The sequence below is a fragment of the Microtus pennsylvanicus genome, chromosome 10 (assembly GCF_037038515.1).
Source record: "Microtus pennsylvanicus isolate mMicPen1 chromosome 10, mMicPen1.hap1, whole genome shotgun sequence".
In the NCBI taxonomy this organism is placed as follows: Eukaryota; Metazoa; Chordata; class Mammalia; order Rodentia; family Cricetidae; genus Microtus; species Microtus pennsylvanicus.
Genome location: NC_134588.1, coordinates 6,124,735 through 6,150,266, shown reverse-complemented (window position 1 = coordinate 6,150,266; position 25,532 = coordinate 6,124,735). Strand labels below are relative to the sequence as shown.

At 40.6% G+C, this 25,532-nt stretch overlaps 1 protein-coding gene across 2 annotated transcripts in view; it reads left to right on the top strand.

Annotated features, from left to right (window-relative positions):
• Tnfrsf11a (TNF receptor superfamily member 11a) overlaps window positions 1-25,532 on the top strand; it is an 87,654-nt gene that overhangs the window by 29,973 nt on the left and 32,149 nt on the right. For both annotated transcript variants that reach the window (XM_075987640.1, XM_075987639.1), the window contains exon 2: window positions 24,510-24,591. In XM_075987640.1, coding sequence (XP_075843755.1) covers window positions 24,510-24,591 — 82 coding nt within the window. The remainder of the gene's footprint in view (window positions 1-24,509; window positions 24,592-25,532) is intronic.

Genomic DNA, 25,532 nt, shown 5'->3' with positions numbered 1-25,532 from the left:
ACAGCTATGACGAGTTCCTGAATGAGATGATGATGTCATGCCCAGCACTACCCCTCAGTCTCTGGATCTTTCATGTCCCTCTTCCCCCAAGGGTGGCATAGATGTCCCATTTAGAGCTGATCATTTTCCACCATCCCTTAGTCTTGGTACTGCACCAAGTTCTGAGTCTCTTCATTAGCTGTTGTCTTTTGCAGTGAGAGGAAGGCTCACAGCAGTGCTAACCTAGGGGTGTAAACATGTTTAGCTGAGTGATGGTGGCACATACTGTTAATCCCAACACTTGGGAGACAGAGGCAGGCAGGTCTCTGAATTCAAGGCCTGCCTGGTCTACAGAGTGAGTTCCAGGACAGCCAGAGCTACACAAAGAAACCCTGTCTTGAGAAAAACCAAACCAATAACAAAAAGTGGATGTTTATAAGGCAGTTTTAAACACATGTCTATATAACAAAACAAAATTGTGGTTTCTCCCCTAAAGCTTATAATCTCTCCAGTTACCAACTCTTGGCCAAATTTACCATACTAGACATGAATGTCTCCTGTATTCAGTAGGCCTCAAATCCAATCAGACCATGGCTGGTACCTTCATATGCCACATCGCAGCAACAGGCATCTCTTGGCAGGCTTGGCTCCTGCGTTTCCTCTCTAACACTGCTCTCCATGTCCACACCCTCTCTGATCGCCTGTTTTACAAAGTTGTCCCTGACCCAGCTTCCTAACGCCCTCTGGTTTCTGGTATCTGTGTCCTAATCCGGCTGATGTGAACGTCCTGAGCTCACTGCCAGGTCTCTCAGAACTTCCCTGGCCTTCCTCTGCGGAGGTCAGGCTCCTCTGTAGGTATTTAACATTTATCTCTGAATCCCATGGGGCAGTCTGTGACTTGTGTGGAGAGGTCGGAAGCATAGCGAGCTGTCCACGCAATATGCCGGTCTGCTCAGCTATTGCTGGCTATTCAGTTTTCCTTCTAACACGACTGCTTGTCACTGTGTTTGTTGCTGCCTTCTCACACTGAAAAATTAAAGGAGACAGCTCAAGACTGTGGCAATCATGGGGGACGTGGCCATTTTGTGTTGTATCAGAGTAGGTATCAGTTACATTATTTATGAACACACTGCCTGACAGAAACAACCCAAAGGAAGAAGGATTCCTTTTGGCTCAGGGTGTCATAGGGATCACTCCATCATGGCAGGGAGGGAGAAGGCTGTGACCAGATGCTTATGTCACAGCAGACCAGGAAGCAGAAAGGGAAGTGAGGACTCTGAGGCCTGTGCTGGTCATGGACTGCTGCCAGCTCGACCCCGACTCCCCAAACAGTGCCACCATCTGGGGAGTATGTTCAAACAGTGAGCAAGAAGGGGCCATTTCAGTTTCGAAGCCTTAAGCCTGGAAAAGAGAGGGCACCTTAGCTGAACTCCACCAGGCAACAGGCGCTCAAGCTTAACCCCCAAAGTGCTTCCAAGTCTTCGCTGTTTTGACTTTTAAATTTTTTTGGCATCCTGGGAGGTAAGCAGTGTTAAATATCCTCCAGTGTCAGAGGAAGCTTATCAAAGTGAATCCCTTGGTTTGGCCATATGATTGGCTCATTGCATTTCTGTATGAGTTTATGGAGCAGATCCCCACTGACATGGGAGAAGTGGGGTCCCCACTGGCACGGGAGAAGTGGGGTCCCCACTGGCACGGGAGAAGTGGGGTCCCCACTGACACGGAAGAAGTGGGTTCCACTTTTTTAAAACTACATTTATTCATTTATTTTACTGCAATATCTCCTCCCTCCTCTCCCGTTCTGTCCCTTATCTTCCCCTTACCCCCAACCACTCTTCTGTTTCTGTTCAGAAAAGGGCACGTCTTCCACGGGTATCAACAAAATATGGCATAGCAAGTTACAGTAGGACTAAGCTCGTGCCCTTGAATTAAGGCAAAGCAAGGCAACTCAGTAAAAGGAATAGGTTCCCCAAAGCCAGCCAAAGCATTAGGGGCAGCCTCTGAGCTCACTGCTAGGAGTCCCACAAGTAGACTAAGCTACAGAATTGTCACATGTATATAGAAGGCATAGGTTAGTCCCATGAAGGCTTCCTAGATGTTGACTCAGAGTCTGTGAGCTCACATAAGACTAGGTTGTTTCTGTGGGTTCCCTTATGATGTCCTTGACCCCCACTAACTCATAATGTCCTTCCTACCTTTCTTCAGGGATTCCCTGAGCTCAGCCTAAGGTTTGGCTGTGGGTCTTTGCATCAGATTCCATCAGTTGCTGGATGAAGCCTCTCTAATGACCACTGAGGCAATCACCAACCTATAAGAATACAGTATATTGTTAGGCATCATTACATTGACATTTTTTCTCTCTCCAATCATGTCTGGTTCTAGTTGTAATTTTTTGTTTGTTTGTTTTTTCAAGAAAGGATTTCTATGTAGCTTTGGAGCCTGTCCTGGAACTCACTCCGTAGACCAGGCTGGCCTCGAACTCACAGAGATCTACCTGCCTCTGCCTCCTGAGTGCTAGGATTAAAGGTGTGTACCACCACTATCCAGCTCTCATGTTTGGTTCTGTCTTTGGTTTGTGGGCCATCCAGCCTCTGGGCGCTGGCACTCCAGACAGTGTAAGGGTGGGCTCACTCTCATGGTGTGAGTCTGAGGCTGAACAAGTCATTGGTTGACCACTCCCACAATCTTCATCCCATGTATCCCATAGGCAGGACAGACTGTTGGTCAAAGGTTGTATGGCTGGGCTGGCATCCCAATCCCTTCAAAGGAGATGGCCAGTTCAGGCTACACACTTGCCATTGCTTAGCCGGAGTCATCCCTATAGATTCCTGGGAGTCCCCTTGCACCAGGGCTCTACCTGACCCCAAATGCCCCCATCATCTCTTTCGGTCCTCTCCCGTGCATCCACCCCTCAGTCAGATCCCTCATGTTCCCATCTCCACCCAGCTGCTCTCTACCCACGAGATCGCTTCTTTTCCCCTTCCCCATGAGATCCATGCATCCCGCTTGGGCCTTCTTTGTTACCCAGCCTCTCTGGGTCTGTGGATTATAGCATGTTTTTCCTTTACTTTGCAGCTATCCATTTATTAGTGAGTGCTTTCCGTGTTTGTCTTCTGGGTCTGGGTTACCTCACTCAGGATGGTTTTTATCCAGTTCCATCCTTTCACCTTAAAATTTCCTGATGTCGTTGTTTTTATTGCTGAGTAGTACTCACTGTGTAAATGGACCACATTTTTTTTATACCCATTCTGTTGAGGGGCATCTAGGTTGTTTCCAGGTCTGACTATTAAAAATAAAGCTGTTATGAATATAGTTGAGCAAGTGTCCTTGCGATATGATTGAACATTGTTTGGGTATATGCCCAAGAGTGGTATAGCTGGGTCTTGAGATAGATTGATTCCCAATTTTCTAAAAACCGCCATACTGATTTCCAGAGTGACTGTACAAGTTCACGTTCCCACCAGCAGTGGAGGAGAGTTCTCACTACTCTGCATCCTCTCCAGCATAAGCTGTCACTGGTGGTTTGATCTTAGCCATTCTGACAGGTGTATGATGGTATCTCAGAGTCGTTTTGATTTGGATTTCCCTGATAGCTAAGGATGTTGAGTATTTTCTTTTTTTTTTAATTTATTTTTGCTTTTTAAAAAATCTATCTTTTCTCATTTTGTATACCTATCCCAATTTCCACTCTCTCCCCTCCTCTCACTCCCTTTATCTCTCCCCCCCATCCCACCCTCCCCATCCACTCTTCAGATAGGGTAAGGCTTCCCATGGGGATTCAACAGTCTAGCACATTGCTTTGATGCAGGACCAAGGCCCTCCCCATTATATCTAGACTGAGCAAGGTATCCTTCCAAAGAGAATAGGTTCCAAAAAGCCAGCACATGCAGTAGAGATAAATCCTGGTCTCACTGCCAGTGGCCCCACAGTCTGCCCCAGTCATACAATTGTAACTCACATTCACAGGGCCTAGTGTGGTCCTGTGCTGGTTCCCTCACTGTCAAGGAGTTGGTGAGCTCTCATTAGCTTAGCTAAGCTGTTTCATTGGGTGAACCCATCATGGTCTTGACCTCTTCAGTCGTCACTCTCACTCCTCCCATTCTTTGACTGGCTTTGGGAGCTCAGCCCAGTGCTCCTCTGTGGATCTCTGCCTCTGCTTCCATCAGTTGCTGGATGAAGGTTCTATGGTGACATTTAAGATAGTCATCAGTCTGACTACAGGGCAAGGCCAGTTCAGGTATCCTATCCACTATTGCTTAGGATCTTAGCTGGGGTCATCCTTGAGGATTCCTGGGAATTTCTCTAGTGCCGGGTTTCTTGCTAGCTCCATAATGGCTCTCTCGATTAAGATATCTCTTTATTTCTTTAAGAGTATCTCCACTATTTGAGATTCTTCTGTTGAGAATTCTCCGCTTAGACCTGTACCCCGTTTTTAAATTGCGTTATTTGGCTTTTTGATTTCTAGTTTTTTTTATTTCTTTGTATATTTTAGATATTAGCCCTCTGTCAGATGTGGGAGTGGTGAAGATATTTTCCCATTGAGTAGACTGCTGTTTTATCCTATTGACGGTGTCCTTTGCTTACAGAAGCTTTTCAGTTTCATGAAGTCCCATTTATGAGTTGTCAATCTTAGTGCCTGCACTACTGGTGTTCTGTTTAGGAAGTTCTCTCCTGTGCCAATGCATTCAAGACTATTTTCCACTTTCTCTTCTATCAGGTTCAGTATAAGTAAATTTATGTTGAGGTCTTAGATTCACTTGGCCTTGAGTTTTGTGCAGGATGATAGACATGGATCTATTTGCATTCTTCTACATGCTGACATCAAGTTATAACAGCATCATTTATTTGTTGAAGATGCTGTCTTTTTTCCATTGTATAAATTTGGCTTCCTTGTCAAAAACCAGTTGTCTGTAAGTGTGTGGATTTACATCTGCGTCTTCATTTAGATTCCAGTGATCCACTGGTTTTTATGCCAATACCATGCAGTTTTTAATACTGCAGCTCTGTATTTGTGCTTAGAATCAGGAATGGTGATACCTTCAGAAGTTCTTTTATTGTATAGGATTGTTTTTGGGTTTGTTGTTTTTCCATATGAAGTTAAGTATTGCTTTTTCAATGTCTGTATGGAATTGTGTTAAGATTTTTGTTTGTTTGTTTTTGTTTTTTTGAGACAGGGTTTCTCTGTAGCTTTGGAGCCTGTTATAGATCAGGCTGGCCTTGAACTCACAGAGATCCACCTGCCTCTGCTTCCCAAGTGCTGGGTTTAAAGGCGTGCCCCACTACTGCCTGGCGAATTGTGTTGAGATTTTAATGGGGATTCTTTTGAATCTGTAGATATCTCTTGGTAATGTGGTCATTTTTACTATGCTAATCCTACTGATCCTTGAGCATGGGAGATCTTTCCATCTTCTGACATCTTCTCCAATTTCTTTCTTCAAAGACTTGAAGTTCTTGCCATACATGTCTTTCACTTGTTTACTTAGTTACACCAAGTTATTTTGTATTATTTGTGGCTATTGTGAAGGATGGTGTTTCCCTGATTCTTTCTCAGACCATTTAAAATGTATACTGATTTGTTTTAGTTAACCTTGTATCCAGCCCCTTTACTAGAGGTATGTATCAGCTGTAGGAGTTCTCTGACAGGATTTTGGTGTCACTATGTATACTATCATATCGTGAAGTGTTTATTTATGTTTTATCAATAAAAAATTGAGAGTCAGATATCAGGGTAAGAACCTGAAAGTTAGCGAGCAAGGGAGTAGTTACCAGTTGCCTCTTATCTCTTCCATTTCTCCCTTCAAAAGTGCCAAGGTCCTCTCTCAGTTCCGCCTTACTACTTCCTGTCTTTTATCTGACCACAGTCCTACAAACCTCTATGGTTAATTTTGGCCAGCTAGTGGCTAGCTCCTCCCTCTGACTCCAAGCAATCTTTATTTGTCAGAACACAAACAAAATATCACACAATATATCCTCCTTTTGGTCTAAATAAAAAGTGAAGGTTTGAAGTAACATAGTAAAACTGTATACAATAAGTACAATAGCTATTTATAAAAACATACAGGCAAGAATTACATTAACAATGTGTAGTTCATTTACATTTGATAAATTCAGAGAAAATATTCCATTATCTATCCTATCTTGGTGAGTCCAAAGTTTTGTAGCTAATTCATTTTCTATCCTAGCTTATATTACTAACCCAAAACTATCTTTTTATGTCTCTCAACCTTATACACTTTACACATCGTTAGTGAGTTTCTCTTCTGAGTCTGGTAACAAGGAAACTATGATTAGTCTTCAACTTTGATGAAGACCTGAGAAGTATATAATATTACCTGAGTAAACAGGATGAACAGAGCAAACAAGTTCAAAAACTAACCAATGATAGAAACAGGTGGCTGCCTGGACAGTCACCCAAGGCTCCTCTGCAACAACATTGGAACATCCATCTTAGGCCTACAGGCTGAGAATATCTGACAGACTTTTCTATAAAGCAGGAATTTTGAAGGACTATCCTACCTTATCTTGGGAAAGTTCTGCAGTCACTTTCTTTTGTGTCCTGCTTGTCCAATTTAAACAGCATACTGTCAGCAGTCCAGGCAAGGGCAGTGTCTTCCCAGTGACTAACTTTGCCACAAAGAAAGTAAGATACATATGGAGATTTCTTTTGAGGCCCATCATCTTCTCTGAAGTAGATTGGTGCTACCAGGAGCAGAAATATCTCATTGTCAAAAAAAAAAGAAACCTTATGTTATTAAAACATCTGAAATGCTCTCTGAAGCATTTGAGGACCACATGTCTATCAAAAATCTCTCTCTCTTTGACCTTGAAAATATACCCAACATGTTTACAATTTTGACTGTAATAGGTGACTAATAATCTACATTTCTTTATTATCCTAGATAATTTGTAATAGTAACTTCCAAAGACTAGAACTTTGCATTACATTGTTAAATGAGATGTACAGGTGCATTACCTTAAAGACATATGTAACATATGTACAATATGTTCTAACAAAAATAACCTTAAATTTGTATCAGTATACAAAAATATCTTAAACAAGAGTAGAAACATATATACAGTATAACAAAAATAACCTCAAATTTGTATCAATATACAAAAATCTACACCAATGTATTTAAGACTACTAGTTGCTTTTATGGTTTAAAAGTAAACCCCATAGTCTACTTTTTTATTCTATCATTTCTATACCCCCCCCCTTTTGCTTTTCAGAACAGGATCTGTTCAGTTTTTACTGGCCATTACTAGTAACAACTTGTAACCAATCCCATTAAATGATGACATATCCATAACCCACTAAATAAGTAAAACCCACCCACCCCCTCTTAGGAATGTGGATGCCATGTTCTAAAAATTAGTTTATGTTGTCTGGGAGTGATGGCATCTTTAGGGGACCTTGAAAAAATTGGGATAATTGTTAAGTCCTGGGAGAGCTAGCTATATCATTTGTTTTCCAGTCTGTGTGTAATAAGAAAAACGCAGGGCTATCTCAAGACCTGGCTTTAGAAGTCTGTGAGGCTGGACCATCTCAAGTAGCCACCTTGAAATTGTCCTGAGCAGTTTGTAGTCCAAAGCTGATCTTTGGGTCATGTTTGTCAGCTTAGTGCATTGCCATAGTCCTGGTAGAATCGTCGTTGTTGGACCATGTCCTCCCATTGAAGACTTCAAAAGTTGATATTAGGCATAGTCATGGTTCGCTGCAGAAAACTTAAACAATTTAAATGTCATATGCAGCATATCTTGAAGAGGATAAAGGACCATAATTTGTTATGTACATCCAGAGTATAAAAACCTAATTCCTAGTTACCTGATAGAGAATCAAACCTGAAATTATGTACAGGAAGCTAGATGAAGCCTTTTTTCTGGAATTAGTATTCTATATGATCATTAATGTCATGACAAAAAGTTTATATATACATATATATATATATAATCTTATAAATTTTGGGTTGATATTTATACCTTAAGAAAAGTTTTAAAGAGTCAAAATAAAACCAAAGGATTATGAGATTAGTGGCAATAGAGCAATCCCTTAATTTTGTTTCTTCTTCTGTCCCATATCAGGTGGTTCTTCTAACATGAGACAGAGATTTTGGATTTTCCTTTTAACAAGCATGCTTGGGTTTAGAGGAGGAGAGAGCCACATTTCAACTCCAAAGCCAGCTTTAACTTTTAATCAAACTGGAAGTATAAAAAGACCATTTGCATTGTATGTCTATAGAGAACAGCAGAAATAAACATTTGGGAAGATTTATGAAATTTTATTCTGTTGGAAATGTTATAGACCAATTTTGCTTTTTCTTGGGACATTTCCTCTGGGTGATTTGTCCTTTTGTTCTAGATGTCTCGTTTGTCCAGTGGTCTTCAGACTCCTTAGCTGGATGCTTTTATTCTCCTGAAAAGACAAAAACAAACCTTTCCACAACCCTAACTTTGGGAAGTTTCCCTTTTGGCAAATTGTATCTGATCAAATGAGAAGCACTTGTTAGTCATATAAACTAGTTTAGAGTGAATGGTTACCCTGTTTGATGAACTATCACTACTTTTAATCCAGAGTTTTCTCCTGTTTGAATCTGCTTTATAATATTTGTTCTATGGTTTCTCCTGAAATTTTTGTTTTATCTTCTAAATCTGTTATGTCATCTAGAACAGTATGGTTTCTTTTTTTCTTTTTTAAAGTGGGCATTAGGTCCTTTAATTGCTCTGGGGAGGAGTTTCCCCCATAATGACAGGGATTGCTTAAATTAATTTTGACGTAGGAGCCTGTGAGAGCCCCCATACCAAGCGTTCCCCAATGGGAAAGGGTTACCTTGTCTGTCCCTTGTTAATCTACATTACTTGATTCAGTGTTATCCTTTGCCACATCTTCTGCACACTTGAATGTGGAGTCTTCTGTTTGGATTATTCCTAGAAAAAAAACATTGTTTCTAGGAACACCCTACTTAAAATCCCTTTTTAGGTGACCTTGCTTACCACAATTAAAACATCTGGCATTTTGATTTTTCTTCAAACCTCTGAAAATTACCTCTCCTTGCCAAGCATCATTATGGTTATGAGATTTAATACTGAGTGTATCTCGAATCCATTCCTCTATGGGTGCTAATCTTGCCTTTAAAGACTTAGTTATGCTTTTGCATAGTGAATTAGTATTTTTCAATAGCTTCTGGATTTGGTATCATTCTATTTACAGTCAATCTTTGCAAAAAAAAATCACTGAAGGTTTCTTCTGGGCCCTGTATAACTTTAGTAAATAACTAAATAAAAAAATAAATTTTTTCCAACTTCTTCAACTCTGTCCCAAGCATTCAAAGCTGCTGCATGGCATAAAGTCATGGTATGATTATCATATATAGACTGCCTGTATATCAGCATGAAGTTAGCCTTGGGAAATCTTCTTACCTCTAGCCCTACTTCATTGTTCAATGGTCCTAGCCTCATCTTTCCACCAAGTCCTCCACTGTAATTGAGCACCAGGTGCCAATACTGTTGTAAACAAGTCTTTCCAGTCTTGTGGAACAATTCTGTTACTAGTTGACCATGGACTTAACATTTGTGTCACAAAAGGCAAATGCATACCATATGAGACTATTCCTGAAATCTAACATTTCCACATGAATCCAGTCAACTCTTAATGGCCTGGGAAATACCTGTCATTTGGCAGTTGTTTCTGTAGGGTGACTGAATAAATTAATTATTTTTGATAACTGTGGGTTTTTCTTCTCTAATTTTATAATGATACAGTTGGTTCTTCTTTAAATTACCCTGTCTTTATCTGAATATCTCTATAATCTGATTAGTAAGTTTTTCTAAGGCTTGTACATTATCAGTCAAAATTGCATTATTTTCTTTAGTAAACTATTCTAAGGCCTGTATCTTGGCACTCATATCACCACCTTTGTTTTTAGGGATAAAGATTATAAATAGCATTATAAAATTTAGCTAAGTTAATTATCTCCTCATTTAATTGTTCCATTTTTAAATGATCCATTCTACAATCATACAGAGGCCTAACTGCCTCTGTCATAACAGTACTTCTCAATTTTTAATGTGGGAAAAATTCTTTCTCTCTTTTTAAAAATTATTTTTTTATTGAAAGAAAAAAAAAGAAATTCCCACCTCCTCCCAGCCTCCCATTTCCATCCCCCTCCTCCCCCTCCTCTCCCCCTCCCCCCCCACTCCTCTCCACCTCCCTCTCCAGTCCAAAGAGCAGTCAGGGTTCCCTGCCCTGTGGTAAGTCCAAGGTCCTCCCCCTCTCCGTCCATATCTAGGAAGGTGAACATCCATACTGGCTAGGCTCCCACAAAGCCAGAACATGAAGTAGGATCAAAACCCAGTGCCATTGTCTTTGGCTTCTCATCAGCCCTCATTGTCTGCCAAGTTCAAAGAGGCGGTTTTATCCCATGCTTTTTCAGTCACAGTCCAGCTGGCCTTGGTGAGCTCCCAATAGATCAGCCCCAATGTCTCAGTGGGTGGGTGCACCCCTCGTGGTCCTGACTTCCTTGCTCATGTTCTCCCTCCTTCTGCTCCTCGTTGGGACCTTGGGAGCTCAGTCCAGTGCTCCAGTGTGGGTCTCTGTCTCTATCTCCATCCATCGCCAGATGAAGGTTCTATGGTGATATGCAAGATATTCATCAGTATGGGTATAGGATAGGGTCATTTCAGGTTCCCTATCCTCAGCTGCCCAAGGAGCTAACTGGGGACATCGCCCTGGGCACCTGGGAGCCCCTCTAGGTTCAAGTCTCTTGCCAACCCTAAGATGGCTCCCTTAATTAAGTTATGTGATTCCCTGCTCCTCTATCCAACCTTCCTTTCTCCCAATCATCCCGTTTCCCCAAGTTCCCCCCATTCTCCCCTTCTTACTTTTCTCTCCCCATCTCCCCTTACCCCCGTCCCACCCCAGCCCCAAGTTCCCAATTTTTTGCCCGGCAATCTTCTCTACTTCCCATACCCAGGATAACAACTATATGTTTTTCATTGGGTTCACATCTTATTTAGCTTCTTTAGGATCACAGATTATAGACTCAATGACCATTATTTGTGGCTAGAAACCAATTATGAGTGAGTACACCCCATGTTCCTCTTTTTGGGTCTGGGATACCTCACTCAGGATAGTGTTTTCTATTTCCATCCATTTGCATGCAAAATTCGAGAAGTCATTGTTTTTTACTGCTGAGTAGTACTCTAATATGTAAATATTCCACACTTTCTTCATCCATTCTTTTATTGAAGGACATGTAGGTTGTTTCCAGGTTCTGGCTATAACAAATAATACTGCTATGAACATAGTTGAACAAATGCTTTTGTCATATGATAGGGTATCTCTTGGGTATATTCCCAAGAGTGCTATTGCTGGGTCCAGGGGTAGGTTGATCCCGAATTTCTGAGAAACGGCCACACTGATTTCCAAAGTGGTTGCACATGTTTGCATTCCCACCAGCAATGGATGAGGGTACGCCTTTCTCCACAACCTCTCCAGCAAAGGCTATCATTGGTGTTTTTTATTTTAGCCATTCTGACAGGTGTAAGATGATATCTCAAAGTTGTTTTGATTTGCATTTCCCTGATTGCTAAGGAGGTAGAGCATGATCTTAAGTGTCTTTTGGCCATTTGAACTTCTTCTGTTGAGAATTCTCTGTTCAGTTCAGTGCCACATTTTTTAATTGGGTTAATTAGCATTTTAAAGTCTAGTTTCTTGAGTTCTTTATATATTTTGGAGATCAGACCTTTGTCAGTTGCGGGATTGGTGAAGATCTTCTCCCAGTCAGCTGGTTGCCTTTTTGTCTTAGTGACACTGTCCCTTGCTTTATAGAAGCTTCTCAGTTTCAGGAGATCCCATTTATTCAATGTTTCCCTTAATGTCTGTGCTGCTGGGGTTATACGTAGGAAGCGATCTCCCGTGCCCATGTGGTGTAGTGTACTTCCCACTATCTCTTCTATCAGATTCAGTGTGTTCAGATTGATATTGAGGTCTTTGATCCATTTGGACTTGAGTTTTGTGCAGGGTGATAGATATGGGTCTATTTTCATTCTACAGGTTGACATTCAGTTGTGCCAGCACCATTTGTTGAAGATGCTTTCTTTCTTCCATTGTATGCTTTTAGCTCCTTTCTCAAAAATGAGGTGTTCATAGGTTTGTGGGTAAAAATCCGGGTCTTCTATTCGATTCCATTGGCCGACTTCTCTGTTTTTATGCCAATACCACACTGTTTTCATTACTGTAGCTCTGTAATAGAGTTTGAAGTCAGGGATGGTAAAGCCTCCAGACAATCCTTGATTGTATAAAATTGTTTTGGCTATCCTGGGTTTTTTGTTTTTCTATATAAAGTTGATTATTGTCCTCTCAAGATCTGTCAAGAATTTTGATGGGATCTTGATGGGGATTGCATTGAATCTATAAATTGCCTTTGGTAGAATTGCCATTTTTACTATGTTGATCCTCCCAATCCAAGAGCAAGGGAGATCCTTCCATTTTCTGGTATCCTCTTCAATTTCTTCAATGCCTTAAAGTTCTTGTCAAATAGATCTTTTACTTCCTTGGTTAGAGTTACCCCAAGATATTTTATGCTGTTTGTGGCTATCGTGAAAGGTGATGCTTCTCTGATTTCCCTCTCTGCTTCCTTATCCTTTGTGTATAAGAGGGCGACTGATTTTTTGGAGTAGATCTTGTATCCTGCCACTTTACTAAAGGTGTTTATCAGCTGTAGGAGTTCTTTGCTGGAGTTTGGGGTTGCTTATGTACACTATCATATCATCTGCAAATAACGAAAGTTTAACTTCTTCCTTTCCAGTTTGAATCCCCTTGATCCCCTTATGTTGTCTTATTGCTATTGCTAGGACTTCAAGCACTATATTGAAGAGGTATGGAGAGAGTGGACAGCCTTGTCGTGTTCCTGATTTTAGTGGGATGGGTTTGAGTTTCTCTCCATTTAATTTGATGTTAGCTGTCGGCTTGCTGTAAATAGCTTTTATTATAATTACATATGACCCTTGTATCCCTAATCACTCCAATACTTTTATCATAAAGGGATGTTGAATTTTGTCGAATGCTTTTTCAGCATCTAATGATATGATCATATGGTTTTTTTCTTTCAGTTTATTTTTATGATGGATTACATTGATAGATTTTCGTATGTTGAACTAGCCCTGCATCTCTGGGATGAAGCCTACTTGATCATAATGGATAATTTTTCTAGTGTGTTCTTGGATTCGTTTGCCAGTATTTTGTTGAGGATTTTTGCATCGATGTTCATGAGCGAGATTGGCCTGTGATTCTCTTTCTTGGTTGGGTCTTTGTGTGGTTTTGGTATCAGGGTAACTGTAGCTTCATAAAAGGAATTTGGCAATGCCTCTTCTGTTTCTATATTGTGAAATACATTAAGGAGTATAGGTATTAGGTCTTCTTGGAAGTTCTGGTAGAATTCTGCATTGAAACCATCTGGTCCTGGGCTTTTTTTGTAGGGAGGTTTCTGATAACAGTTTCTAGTTCTTCGCAACTAACAGGTCGATTTAGATTGTTCACCTGGTCCTGGTTTAACTTTGGTATACGGTATTTATCTAAAAAAGTGTCCATTTCCTTTACATTTTCCAGTTTTGTGGCATACAGGCTTTTGTAATAAGATCTAATGATTCTCTGAATTTCCTCTGTGTCTGTGATTATGTCCCCCTTTTCATTTCTGATCTTATTAATTTGCATATTATCTCTCTGCCGTTTGATTAGTTTGGATAGGGGTTCTCAATCTTGTTGATTTTCTCCAGGAACCAGCTTTTTGTTTCAGTGATTCTTTGGATTGTTTTCTGTCTTTCTATTTTATTGATTTCAGCCCTCAATTTGATTATTTCCAGTCTTCTACTCCTCCTAGGTGAGTCTGCTTTTTTTTTCTAGAGCTTTCAGGTGGGCTGTTAAGTCTCCAATGTGTGCTTTCTCCGTTTTCTTTCAGTGGGCACTTAGTGCTATGAGCTTTCCTCTTAGGACTGCTTTCATCGTGTCCCATAAGTTTGAGTATGTTGTTTCTTTATTTTCATTGAATTCAAGGAAGACTTTAACTTCTTTCTTTATTTCTTCTTTGATCCAGGTGTGGTTCAGTAGTTGACTGTTCAGTTTCCATGAGTTTGTAGGCTTTCTGGGGGTAGCATTGTTGTTGAATTCTAACTTTAATCCATGGTGATCTGATAAGACACAGGTGGTTACTAATATTTTTTTTGTAACTGTGGAGGTTTGCTTTGTTACCGAGTATGTGGTCAATTTTCGAGAAGGTTCCATGAGCTGCAGAGAAGAAGGTATATTCTTTCCTATTTGGATGGAATGTTCTATAGATTCTGTTAAGTCCATTTGATTCATTACTTCCATTAATTCTCTTATTTCTCTATTAGGTTTCTGTCTGATTGACCATTGGTGAGAGAGGAGCGTTGAAGTCTCCTACTATTAGTGTGTGCGGTTTGATGACTGCCTTAATTTTTAGTAATGTTTCTTTTACGTACATGGGTGCTTTTATATTAGGGGCATAGATATTCAGGATTGAGACTTCATCCTGATGAATTGTTCCTGTTATGAGTATAAAATGCCCCTTTCCATCTCTTCTGATTGATTTAAGTTTGAAGTCAACTTTGGTAGAAATTAGTATGGCCACACCTGCTTGTTTCTTAGGTCCATTTGCTTGATAAGCCTTTTTCTAGCCCTTTACTCTGAGTAGGTGCCTGTCTTTGTGGTTGAGGTGTGTTTCTTGTAAACAGCAGAATGTTGGATCCTGTTTTCTTATCCAATCTCTTAGCCTGTGCCTTTTTATAGGTGAGTTGAGTCCATTGACATTAAGTGATATTAATGACCAGTGGTTGTTAACTCCGGTCACTTTTTTAGTAGTAGAGTTTGTGTGTTTCCCTTCTTTGAGTTGTGTTGGTGAAGGGTCTCTAGATGTCTGAGTTATTGTGGTCATTGTTGGACTCCTTGGTTAGTGATTTTCCTTCTATTACTTTATGCAAGGCTGGATTTATGGCTACGTATTGTTTAAATTTGTTTTTATCCTGGAAAATTTTGTTTTCTCCATTTATAGTAAACGAAAGCTTGACTGGGTATAGTAGTCTGGGCTTGCATCCATGATGTCTTAGTTTCTGCAGAATATCTATCCAGGACCTTCTGGCTTTCATGGTTTCCATAGAGAAGTCAGATGTAAGTCTGATAGGTTTACATTTATATGTAACTTGGCCCTTTTCCTTTGCAGCTCTTAATATTCTTTCTTTATTCTGTATGCTTTGTGTTTTGATTATTATATGGCGATGGCATGTTTTTTTTTTTTTGATCCAGCCTATTCGGTGTTCTGTGTGCTTCTTGAACCTTCATAGGTACATCTTTCTTTAGGTTGGGAAAGTTTTCTTCTATAATTTTATTAAATATATTTTCTGGACCATTGAGCTGCACTTCTTCTACTCCTATTATTCTTAGGTTTGATCTTTTTATTGTGTCCCATATTTCCTGAATGTTTTGTGATGAGAGTTTGTTGGACTTGCTGTTATCTTTGATCAGTGCGTTTGTTTTCTCTATGTTATCTTCAGAATCTGAGATTCTTTCTTCTATCTCTTGTATTCTGCTGGTTATGTTTGTTTCTGTAGTCTCTATGCGTTTACCTAGATTTTCCATGTCCAGCTGGCCCTCTGTTTGTGTTTTCTTCTTTGCCTCCATTTAGTTTTCAAGTCTTGAACTGTTTCCATTATCCGTTTGATTGTTTTTCCTTGGTTTCCTAGGGTATCATTCACTGCTTTATTCAATTCTTCAAACCTTTTGTTATTTTTCTCATCCATTTTTATAAGGGCATTTTTTACATGTTGTTTAAGGATGTCAATCACTTTCACAAAGTCCATTTTTTCTACTTCTTCTTGATTAAGGTGTTCATCTCTTCCTGTTGTGAGGTTGCTGGGTTCTGGTGGTTTCATGTTGTTTTTCAGATTGTTGGGTGAATTCTTGCATTGGTGCCTGCCCATCTCTTCCTCTGAATGCTCCCCTAAGGATCTTCTTTTACAGTATCAGGTCTCCTTGCCCACTGATGTACCTTCCCTGTGATGGCACTCTCCCGTGATGGCTCTTTAGGTGCCCCAGTGATGGCTCTCCTGGTGCCGAGATCAGATCTCTGTGCTGGTTGTGTAGCTCATAAAGAAAGCGCCTGTCTTGCTTGCTGCAGGCAGGCTATTGAAACAAAGGAATTCCCGCCTGCCTGGCTGCCCTCTGGATTCGATCCCAGCGCCCAGACAGGCTGAGCTGGGTGATGTTATGTGCCCAAAGATGGCAGGGATGCAGAAGTGGGGGGGGTTCTGGATGCACGCTGGGTGAGATAGGAAGAGAGAGGCAGTATGCAGGAGTTAGGCCCTGCAGGAAGAAGTTCCTTTTCCCGGGCTGCTGCCACGGGTCAGAAACTTACTCACCCCAGAGATGGTTCTCCTGCTGCCAAGATCAGATCTCTGTGCTGGTTGGGTAGCTCATAAACAAAGCCTTAAAAATTATTTTTATTTCATGTACATTGTATTTTGCCTGCATGCATGTCTGTGAAAGTGTCAGATATCCTCGAACAGGAGGTATAGACAGTCTTGTGAGTGCTGGGAATTGAACCTGTGTCCTCTGGAAGAGCAGGAAGTGCTCTTAACCACCGAGCCATCTCTCTAGTACCTCTCTCCTTTTTAAACTAATTCCCCTTTAAGAATTTCAAGTTGTCTCCCTAAATCTCCTGACAAAGATAGTGAAGTATAAGGCTGGCTGTCACTGTGTAGTACATCTGGGCTGAAAACACAGATGCTCACAGCCTGGCTGAGGGCAGCTGCAGCTGCTAGCATGTAGCAGTGAGCTGAGAGTATGTGGTGGTTGCAACAATACAAGCCAGAGTGACTGTCAAGGTGGCTGCCTAGTGTGGCAGCAGCCCAAGGAGGGGGTCCTGGGGAAGCCTGCAACCCACAGTGAGAGGGAGTCAGCTGTCTGAAAAGTAGATACAGGATAGGGCCTAAGAAGGACACATGGCAAGAGCTGCCTGATGCAGAGCCAGGTTGTTATGGGCAGGTAATTTCTTCAGTGTTTATAGCCCAGGTGCCTCTGGAGTGTGGAGCTTGTGGAGTTTAGGTGGCACCCAGAGACTGCTGTAGAGAGGTTGCAAGAGGAAAATTCCAGACTTGCTCTGAGGACTTGGAGAAAGAAAGGAAAAGCCAGCTGGTGGCAAGGGAAGGGCCAAGCAGCTATCTTGTAAATTTGTGCCCCATGTTGGGTTACAGATAGAGTGTTTATCTAATTATTCTTTATCAATAAAAAACAAGAGTCAGTTATCAGGATGAGAATCCAAAAGATCAGAGAAGCAGGGGAGCAGCCACCAGTTGCCTGCTACCTATTCCATTCCTTCATCCAAAAGGGCCAAGATCCTTTCTCAGCCCTTCCTTACCACTTTCTGTCTTCTCTCTCTACAGTCCCCCAAACCTCGATGGTCAGCTAGTGGCCAGCTCTGCCCTTTGACTTCAAGCGAGCTTTATTTGTCAGAAGACAATGAGAATACCACACAACATCATCTGTAAATAGCAACACTGACTTCTTCCTTTACAATTTGTGTTATTTTTCTTGTTACTGCAGCTAGAACTTTGAGCATCATATTAAATAGATACAGTGCGAATGCCCAGCATTGTATTGTTCCTTATTTTAGTGGAATTGCTTTGAGTTTCATCTAATCTGATGTTAGCTATAGGCTTGCTGCATATTGAATTTATTGTGTTTAGGTATGTTCCTTGTATCCCTGATGTCTCCAAAACTTTTATCATAAAGATACGTTGGATTTTGTCAAAAGTTTTTTCACCATCTGATGAGACGACCATATATAATTTTTCCTTTCAGTTTGTTTCTATGGTGGATTACATGACAGATTTTTATATGTTGAACCATCTCTGCATCTCTGGAATGAAGCTTACTTGATTATGGTAGATGATCTTTTTGATGAGTTCTTGGATTTAGTTCTCATAAGTTTTATCAAGTATTTTTACGTCAATGTTCTTGAGGGAAAGTGGCTGTACTTGCATCTCTTTGTTGAGTCTTTGTGTGGTCTGGGTGTCAGGGTGACTGTGGCCTCATTAAAAGTCTTTGTGTGATCTGGGTGTCAGGGTGACTGTGGCCTCATTAAAAGTCTTTGTGTGGTCTGGGTGTCAGGGTGACTGTGGCCTCATTAAAAGAATTTGCCAATGTTCCTTCTGTTTCTGTTTTGTGGAATAATTTGAAGAGTATTGGCAGTAGCTCTTCTTTGAAAGTCCAGTAAAATTCTGTACCGAAATCATCTGGCGCTGGGCTTTTTCTGTTTGGGAGATTTTTAAAAACAATTCCTTCTATTTCCTTAGGAATTATAGGTCTTATTTAAATTGTTTATCTGGTCTTTTTAACTTTGGTGTGTGGAACCTATCTAGAAATTTGTCATTTTCTTTTAGATTTTCCAATTTTGTGGAGTATAGGTTTATTTATTTATTTATTTATTTAAGATTTCTGTCTCTTCCCCACCACCGCCTTCCATTTCCCTCCCCCTCCCCTAATCAAGTCCCCCTTCCTCATCAGCCCAATGAACAATCAGGGTTCCCTGCCCTGTGGGAAGTCCAGGGACCACCCACCTCCATCCAGGTCTAGTAATGTGAGCATCCAAACTGCCTAGGCTCCCAAAAAGCCAGTACGTGCAGTAGGATCGAAAACCCATTGCCATTGTTCTTGAGTTCTCAGTAGTCCTCATTATCCACTATGTTCAGTGAGTCCGGTTTTATCCCAGGCTTTTTCAGACCCAGGCCAGCTGGCCTTGGTGAGTTCCCGATAGAACATCCCCATTGTCTCAGTGTGTGGGTGCACACCTTGTGGTCCTGAGTTCCTTGCTCATGCTCTCTCTCCTTCTGCTCCTGATTTGGACCTTGAGATTTCTGTCCGGTGCTCCAATGTGGGTCTCTGTCTCCTTTCATCGCCTGATGAAGGTTAATATTCAGGAGGATGCCTATATGTTTTTCTTTGGGTTCTCCGTATTTAACTTCTCTGGGATCACTAATTATAGGCTCAGTGTCCTTTGTTTATGGCTAGAAACCAAATAAGAGTGTGTACATCCCATGTTCCTCTTTTTGGGTCTGGCTTACCTCACTCAGGATAGTGTTTTCTATTTCCATCCATTTGCATGCAAAATTCAAGAAGTCCTTGTTTTTTACTACTGAGTAGTACTCTAATATGTATATATTCCATACTTTCTTCATCCATTCTTCCACTGAAGGGCATCTAGGTTGTTTCCAGGTTCTGGCTATTACAAACAATGCTGCTATGAACATAGTTGAGCATATACTTTTGTTGTATGATAGGGCATCTCTTGGGTATATTCCCAAGAGTGCGATTGCTGGGTCCAGGGGTAGGTTGATCCCGAATTTCTGAGAAACCGCCACACTGATTTCCAAAGTGGTTGCACAAGTTTTCACTCCCACCAGCAATGGACGAGGGTACGCCTTTCTCCACATCCTCTCCAGCAAAGGCTATCATTGGTGTTTTTGATTTTAGCCATTCTGACAGGTGTAAGATGATATCTCAAAGTTGTTTTGATTTGCATTTCCCTGATTGCTAAGGAAGTTGAGCATGATCTTAAGTGTCTTTTGGCCATTTGAACTTCTTCTGTTGAGAATTCTCTGTTCAACTTAGTGCCCCATTTTATAGTTGAGTTGATTAGCCTTTTACGGTCTAGTTTCTCGAGTTCTTTATATATTTTGGAGATCAGACCTTTGTCAGTTGCGGGATTGGTGAAGATCTTCTCCCAGTCAGTTGGTTGCCTTTTTGTCTTAGTGACAGTGTCCTTTGCTTTACAGAAGCTTCTCAGTCTCAGGAGGTCCCATCTATTCAATGAGGCCCTTAATGTCTGTGCTGCTGGGGTTATACGTAGGAAGCGATCTCCTGTGCCCATGTGGTGTAGAGTACTTTCCACTTTCTCTTCTATCAGGTTCAGTGTGTTCGGACTGATATTGAGGTCTTTAATCCATTTGGACTTGAGTTTTGTGCATGGTGATAGATATGGATCTATTTTCATTCTTCTACACATTGACATCCACTTTTGCCAGCACAATTTGTTGAACATGCTCTCTTTTTTCCGTTGTATACTTTTAGCTCCTTTATCGAAAATCAGGTGTTCATAGGTTTGTGGGTTAAAGTCAGGGTCTTCTATTCGATTCCATTGGTCGACTTCTCTGTTTTTATGCCAATACCACACTGTTTTCATTACTGTAGTTCTGTAATAGAGTTTGAAGTCAGGGATGGTAATGCCTCCAGACGATCCTTTATTGTATAAGATTGTTTTGGCTATCCTGGGCTTTTTGTTTTTCCATATAAAGTTGATTATTGTCTTCTCCAGATCTGTGAAGAATTTTGATGGGGATTGCATTGAATCTATAGATTGCTTTTGGTAGAATTGCCATTTTTACTATGTTGATCCTCCCAATCCAAGAGCAAGGGAGATCCTTCCATTTTCTGGTGTCCTCTTTAATTTCTTTCTTCAAAGACTTAAAGTTCTTGTCAAACAGATCTTTCACTTCCTTGGTTAGAGTTACCCCAAGATATTTTATGCTGTTTGTGGCTATCGTGAAAGGTGATGCTTCTCTGATTTTCCTCTCTTTTTCCTTATCCTTAGTGTACAGGAAGGCAACTGATTTTTGGAGTTGATTTTGTATACTGCCACATTACTAAAGGTGTTTATCAACTGTAGGAGTTCTTTGGTAGAGTTTTTGGGTTGCTTATGTATACTGTCATATCATCTGCAAATAACAAAAGCTTAACTTCTTCCTTTCCAATACGAATCCCCTTTTTCTCCTTATGTTGTCTTATTGCTATTGCTAGAACTTCAAGCACTATATTGAAGAGGTATGGAGAGAGTGGACATCCTTGTTGTGTTCCTGATTTTAGTGGGATGGCTTTGAGTTTTTCTCCATTTAATTTAATGTTAGCTGTAGGCTTGCTATAAATGTGTCTGCTGCCGCCTGTGTCTGCCGCCGCCTGCGTCTGCCCGAGTATAGGTTTTTTGAAGTATGACCTAATGGTTCTCCAGATTTCCTCACTGTCGTTTGCTATGCCTCTTTTTTCATTTCTGGTTTTGTTAATTTGGACATCATCTCTCTGTCTTTTAGTTAGTTTGGATAGGTTTGTCTATCTTGTTGATTTTCTCGAAGAACCAACTTTTTGTTTCATTTATTCTTTGTATTTTTCTCTTTGTTTCTATTTTCTTGATTTCAGTCCTCAATTTGATTATTCCTACCATCTATTCCCCGTGAATATGCTTGCTTTTTTTGTATGAGAATTCTCTAAATTCTTTATGCAGGTACTTAGTGCTATGAACTGCTTTCATTGTGTCCTATAAGTTTGAGTGTGTTGTACATGCGTTTTCATTGAATTCTAGGAAGTATTCAATTTGTTTGCTTATTTCTTCCTTGACCCATTGGTAATTTAGTTGTAAGTTCCTCATTTTCCATATGCTTGTAAGTTTCCTGTAGTTTGTGTTGTTGAACTCAACTTTAATCCATGACGATTTAATAAGATACAAAATGTTATTCCTTTTTTTTTTGTATCTGTTGAGACTTGCTTTGTGACTACATATGTGGTCAGTTTTGGAGACGGTTACCTGAGGTTCTGAGAAGGTATATTCTTTGGTGTTTGGGAGAAATATTCTGTAGAAATATCTCAGGTCCATTTGAGTCATAACATCTGCTTGTTCTGTTATGTCTCTGTTTTGTTTCTGTCTGGCAAAACTGTCCATAGGAGAGAGTGAGGTGTAGAAGTTTCCCACAATTACTGTGTCGAATTCAATGTGTAGTTTAATATTTGGTAATCTTTCTGTTACAAATGTGGGTGCCCTTGTATTTGTGGCATAGATGTTCAGCATTGAGACTTCACCTTGATGAATTTTTCTTTTGATGCAGTATTCTCAATCTCTTCCATTTTGGTTTGAAATCTATTTTGTCAAATATTAGGATAGCTATTCAGCTTGCTTCTTAGGTTGCTTGATTGTACAATCTTTTTCCAATCCTTTACTCTGAGGTAATGTCTGTCTTTGATGTTGAGGTGTGTTTCTTGTGTGCAGCAGAAGTATGGATCCTGTTTTTGTATCCATCTGTTATCTTGTATATTTTTATTAATAAATTAAGTTCCTTGATATTGAGAGATATTAATGACCAGTGATTTTTAATTCATGTTATTTTTGTTGTTGTGGTGGTGGTAGTAGTGGTAGTGTGTGTGTATGCGTGTGTGTATGTGTGTGTGTGTATGTGTTCCTTCTTTGGGTTTTACTGGTGTGAGATTATGTGTTGCTTGTGCTTTCATGGGTGTAGCTAATTTTCTTGAGTTGGTGTTTTTCTTCTATAACTTTTTGTAGGACTGAATTTGTGGACAGAAATTTAAATTTGACTCTGTCATGAAATATTTTGTTTTCTTCATCTATAATGATTGAAAATTTTGCTGGGTATCATAATCTGAGCTGGTATATGTGGTTTCTTCATATCTGCAAGACGTCTGTTCAGGCCCTTCTGTCATTCAGTGAAGTTGGATGTAATACTAATAGATTTGTCTTTATATGTTACTTGTTCTTTTTCATTTGCAGCTTTTCATATTATTTGTTTTGTATGTTTAGTGTTTTGATTATTATGTGGTGAGGGGACACTTTTTTCCTTGTCCAGTCTATTTGGTGTTCTTTAAGCTTCTTCTTTTTTTTTGACACATAAAGTTGTTTAGTTAGGTTGTCAGCAATTTAGAAAACCAGTTTGTGAGGATACATCCCATTGGTCAGACAGGACTGAGAGCGCAGGTAGCCCTGCAGCTGAGGAACAGCTTTGATCTTTGGCAGAATCTGCGAGTCCACCGCTTTCTGATCAGCCTTGCGCTGCTCTGCAATCTCATATTTCTCCTTCTCCGTGTCAAAGATCTCGCCCTCCTGATGCCTGGGCTTACGCAGCTGCTTTTTCTTGAAGTAAGCATCAGTCAGGTGTTTGGGGATTTTAACTGTGCTGATATCAACTTTTGTAGAGGTGGCGATGACAAACTTCTGATGTGTTCTTCTCAACTTGCAAGATGGCGGGTAAAAAGGCGAGAAACCTGATACAAAAAGAGAAGAAATCTTTAAGCTTCTTGTACCTTCATAGGCATATCCTTGTTTAGGTTGGGAAAGTTTTCTTTTATGATTTGTTGGATATATTTTCTGGGTCTTTGAGTTGTGATTCTTCTCCTTCTTCTATTCCTATTTTTCTTAGGTTTGGTCTTTTCATAGTGCCCAAGATTTCCTGCATGTTTTGTGTTGGGAATTTTTCAGATTTAAAATTTTCTCTGACTGTTGAATCTATTTCCTCATCCATATCTTTGATGATGCTTGCATTTGTAGTTCCTGTTTTTGTTTACTCAGATTTTTCATTTCTAGAATTCCCTCAGTTTGTGTTTTCTCTATTGTTTGTTTTTTCTTATCTTTCTTGGTATTTTTTTAAACATACTTACTGATTTTTTTCTAATTTTTTGTCTGTCTTTTTCCTTGATTTCTTTAAGAAATTTTTGAAATTTACACCTTAAGGACCTCTATCATCTTGATGAAATTATTTTTAAAGTTATTTTCTTGTACTTCAGCTGCATTGGAATGTTCAGGTCTTGTCATAGGATAGTTGGGTTCTGATGGTGCCCTTTATGTTGTTGGTTGTATTCTTACACAGGTGTTTAGTCATCTGGATTTGGAATAGGTCTAGGTGTTGATTTCTGTTTTTGTACTTGTTGGATGAGTGTTTTGTTCCATTGTTTTCATTGTCTTCTCTGGTCTTCTGGCCTAAGTGGTGACTGACAAGTCTTTAGATTCAGTATGGTGTCTCCACTGAGGTTTGGGGGGGCTTTGGGCTCCTACATTTAGTCTGCCGTCTGATAAAACCGAAGTCCTTCTCAAAAGTCGTAGACCAGAATATGAAGCCCAGAGAGTGCTGTTCTTCTGACTGGTGGACTATACCTGGACCTATGGAGTCTGCCAGAGCTGGGGGCGGAGACGGGCTGCAGGGAGGATGATGAGGTGTGAGGGCTTGGACCCAACTTCTTAAGTGTCTCTTATGAAGATGTTTTCACCTTCTCTGCAGGCACGGAAATTTCCTTTAATTCACACTACTTCTCTGTGTCACTGAAGTGTTTTAACTGTCTAAGCGGGAAGAGCCCTGTGCTGAAAGGTTGGGTTTGTGTATCCTAGGGGAATGGACTAACCTAGGAAGGGAAAATGTTGAAAGCCCTTTAAGGTATTTTCATATGCTTTGCAGAAAAACAACTTGACAATTCATTTTCCTCTCTATTTACTTGTTTTGTGTGTTTGTGGTCTCATGTGGTCAGAGGTCAGACTTTGGGAGCTGATTCTCTCCTTTTCCATGTGTTATCAGCCTTGGCCTTGGCTAGCAAAGCCCTAGCCACTGAGCCATCTCTCCAGCCCTGCCCGTCACTGTTTGTGCTGTCCAGGAATAATTTGTGCACAGCGTCTTCCTGATGTCACTTTTCTTTTCAGGTGACCCTCCTGGTGGCTCCTCCATGCGCCCGAGAGAGACATTATGAGCACCTTGGACGATGTTGCAGCAAATGCGAACCAGGTACCTCAGGGATTTCTAGCTTTCCTTTTGTTTCTGTCCTAAGAGATGAAGGAGGAAATTTATAGACCTTTCATGATAGTGGTAGGCAATGATGTTTGCCACCCAGAAGACATAATGCTTCCCCTCAATAGATAGCATTACCTACGAATCTTGTTCCTGAGATGACAGAGTTTCCCGAAATCACATCCTAGTAAAACATGAAGTGTAGCTGACCCTTGAAAACGTGTGTACAGCAGTCTTATTCCGGAATAACTAACTGGACTTGCTTAACCCTTGACACATCTTCTTCCATATAGCAGTCAAAGAGCACAAAGGCTGCCATCCACCACCTTCCACAAGTGTGACCAGTGTTTGTGTGCCCCTGTGGAGTACCAACCTCTTAGGTCCTCGCTTTCTCTTGTTCTTGGAGAGGGTAGCAGAAGCTGGGTTACTTTATAACTGAGGTCTTTCTGGATGTTTTGGTTGCAAATAGCTCTTGAGTATAGAGGACACAGAGACAATACTTTTGGTTTTGTTTTTTAAAACAGGATTTCTCTGTAGCTTTGGAGCTTGTCCTGGAACTAGCTCTTGTAGACCAGGCTGGCCTTGAACTCACAGAGATCCGCCTGCCTCTGCCCCTCCCCCAAGTGCTGGAATTAGAGGTGTGCATCACCACCACTTGGCTTCAGAGCCGATACTTTGATCAAGTACATGTGTGTATATGTAGCGTGCACACATGTGCCAGTGGAAGACTCTTGGTCAAAGTAAACTAGTCGCTAGCAAATAGTGCATATAGAACACATGTAGGCAAGTAGCCATGGTGACCGTAGAGGAGAGCTTGAGGATGAGAGGAAAAGACCAATCCACTTCCTCAGCCCAGTTCTTCCCTTAGTCCATTCCAGCAAACCCCTCAAGGGCTACAGGGCACAGTGTAATTTCTGAGTTCGATTTCTTGGTCAGCA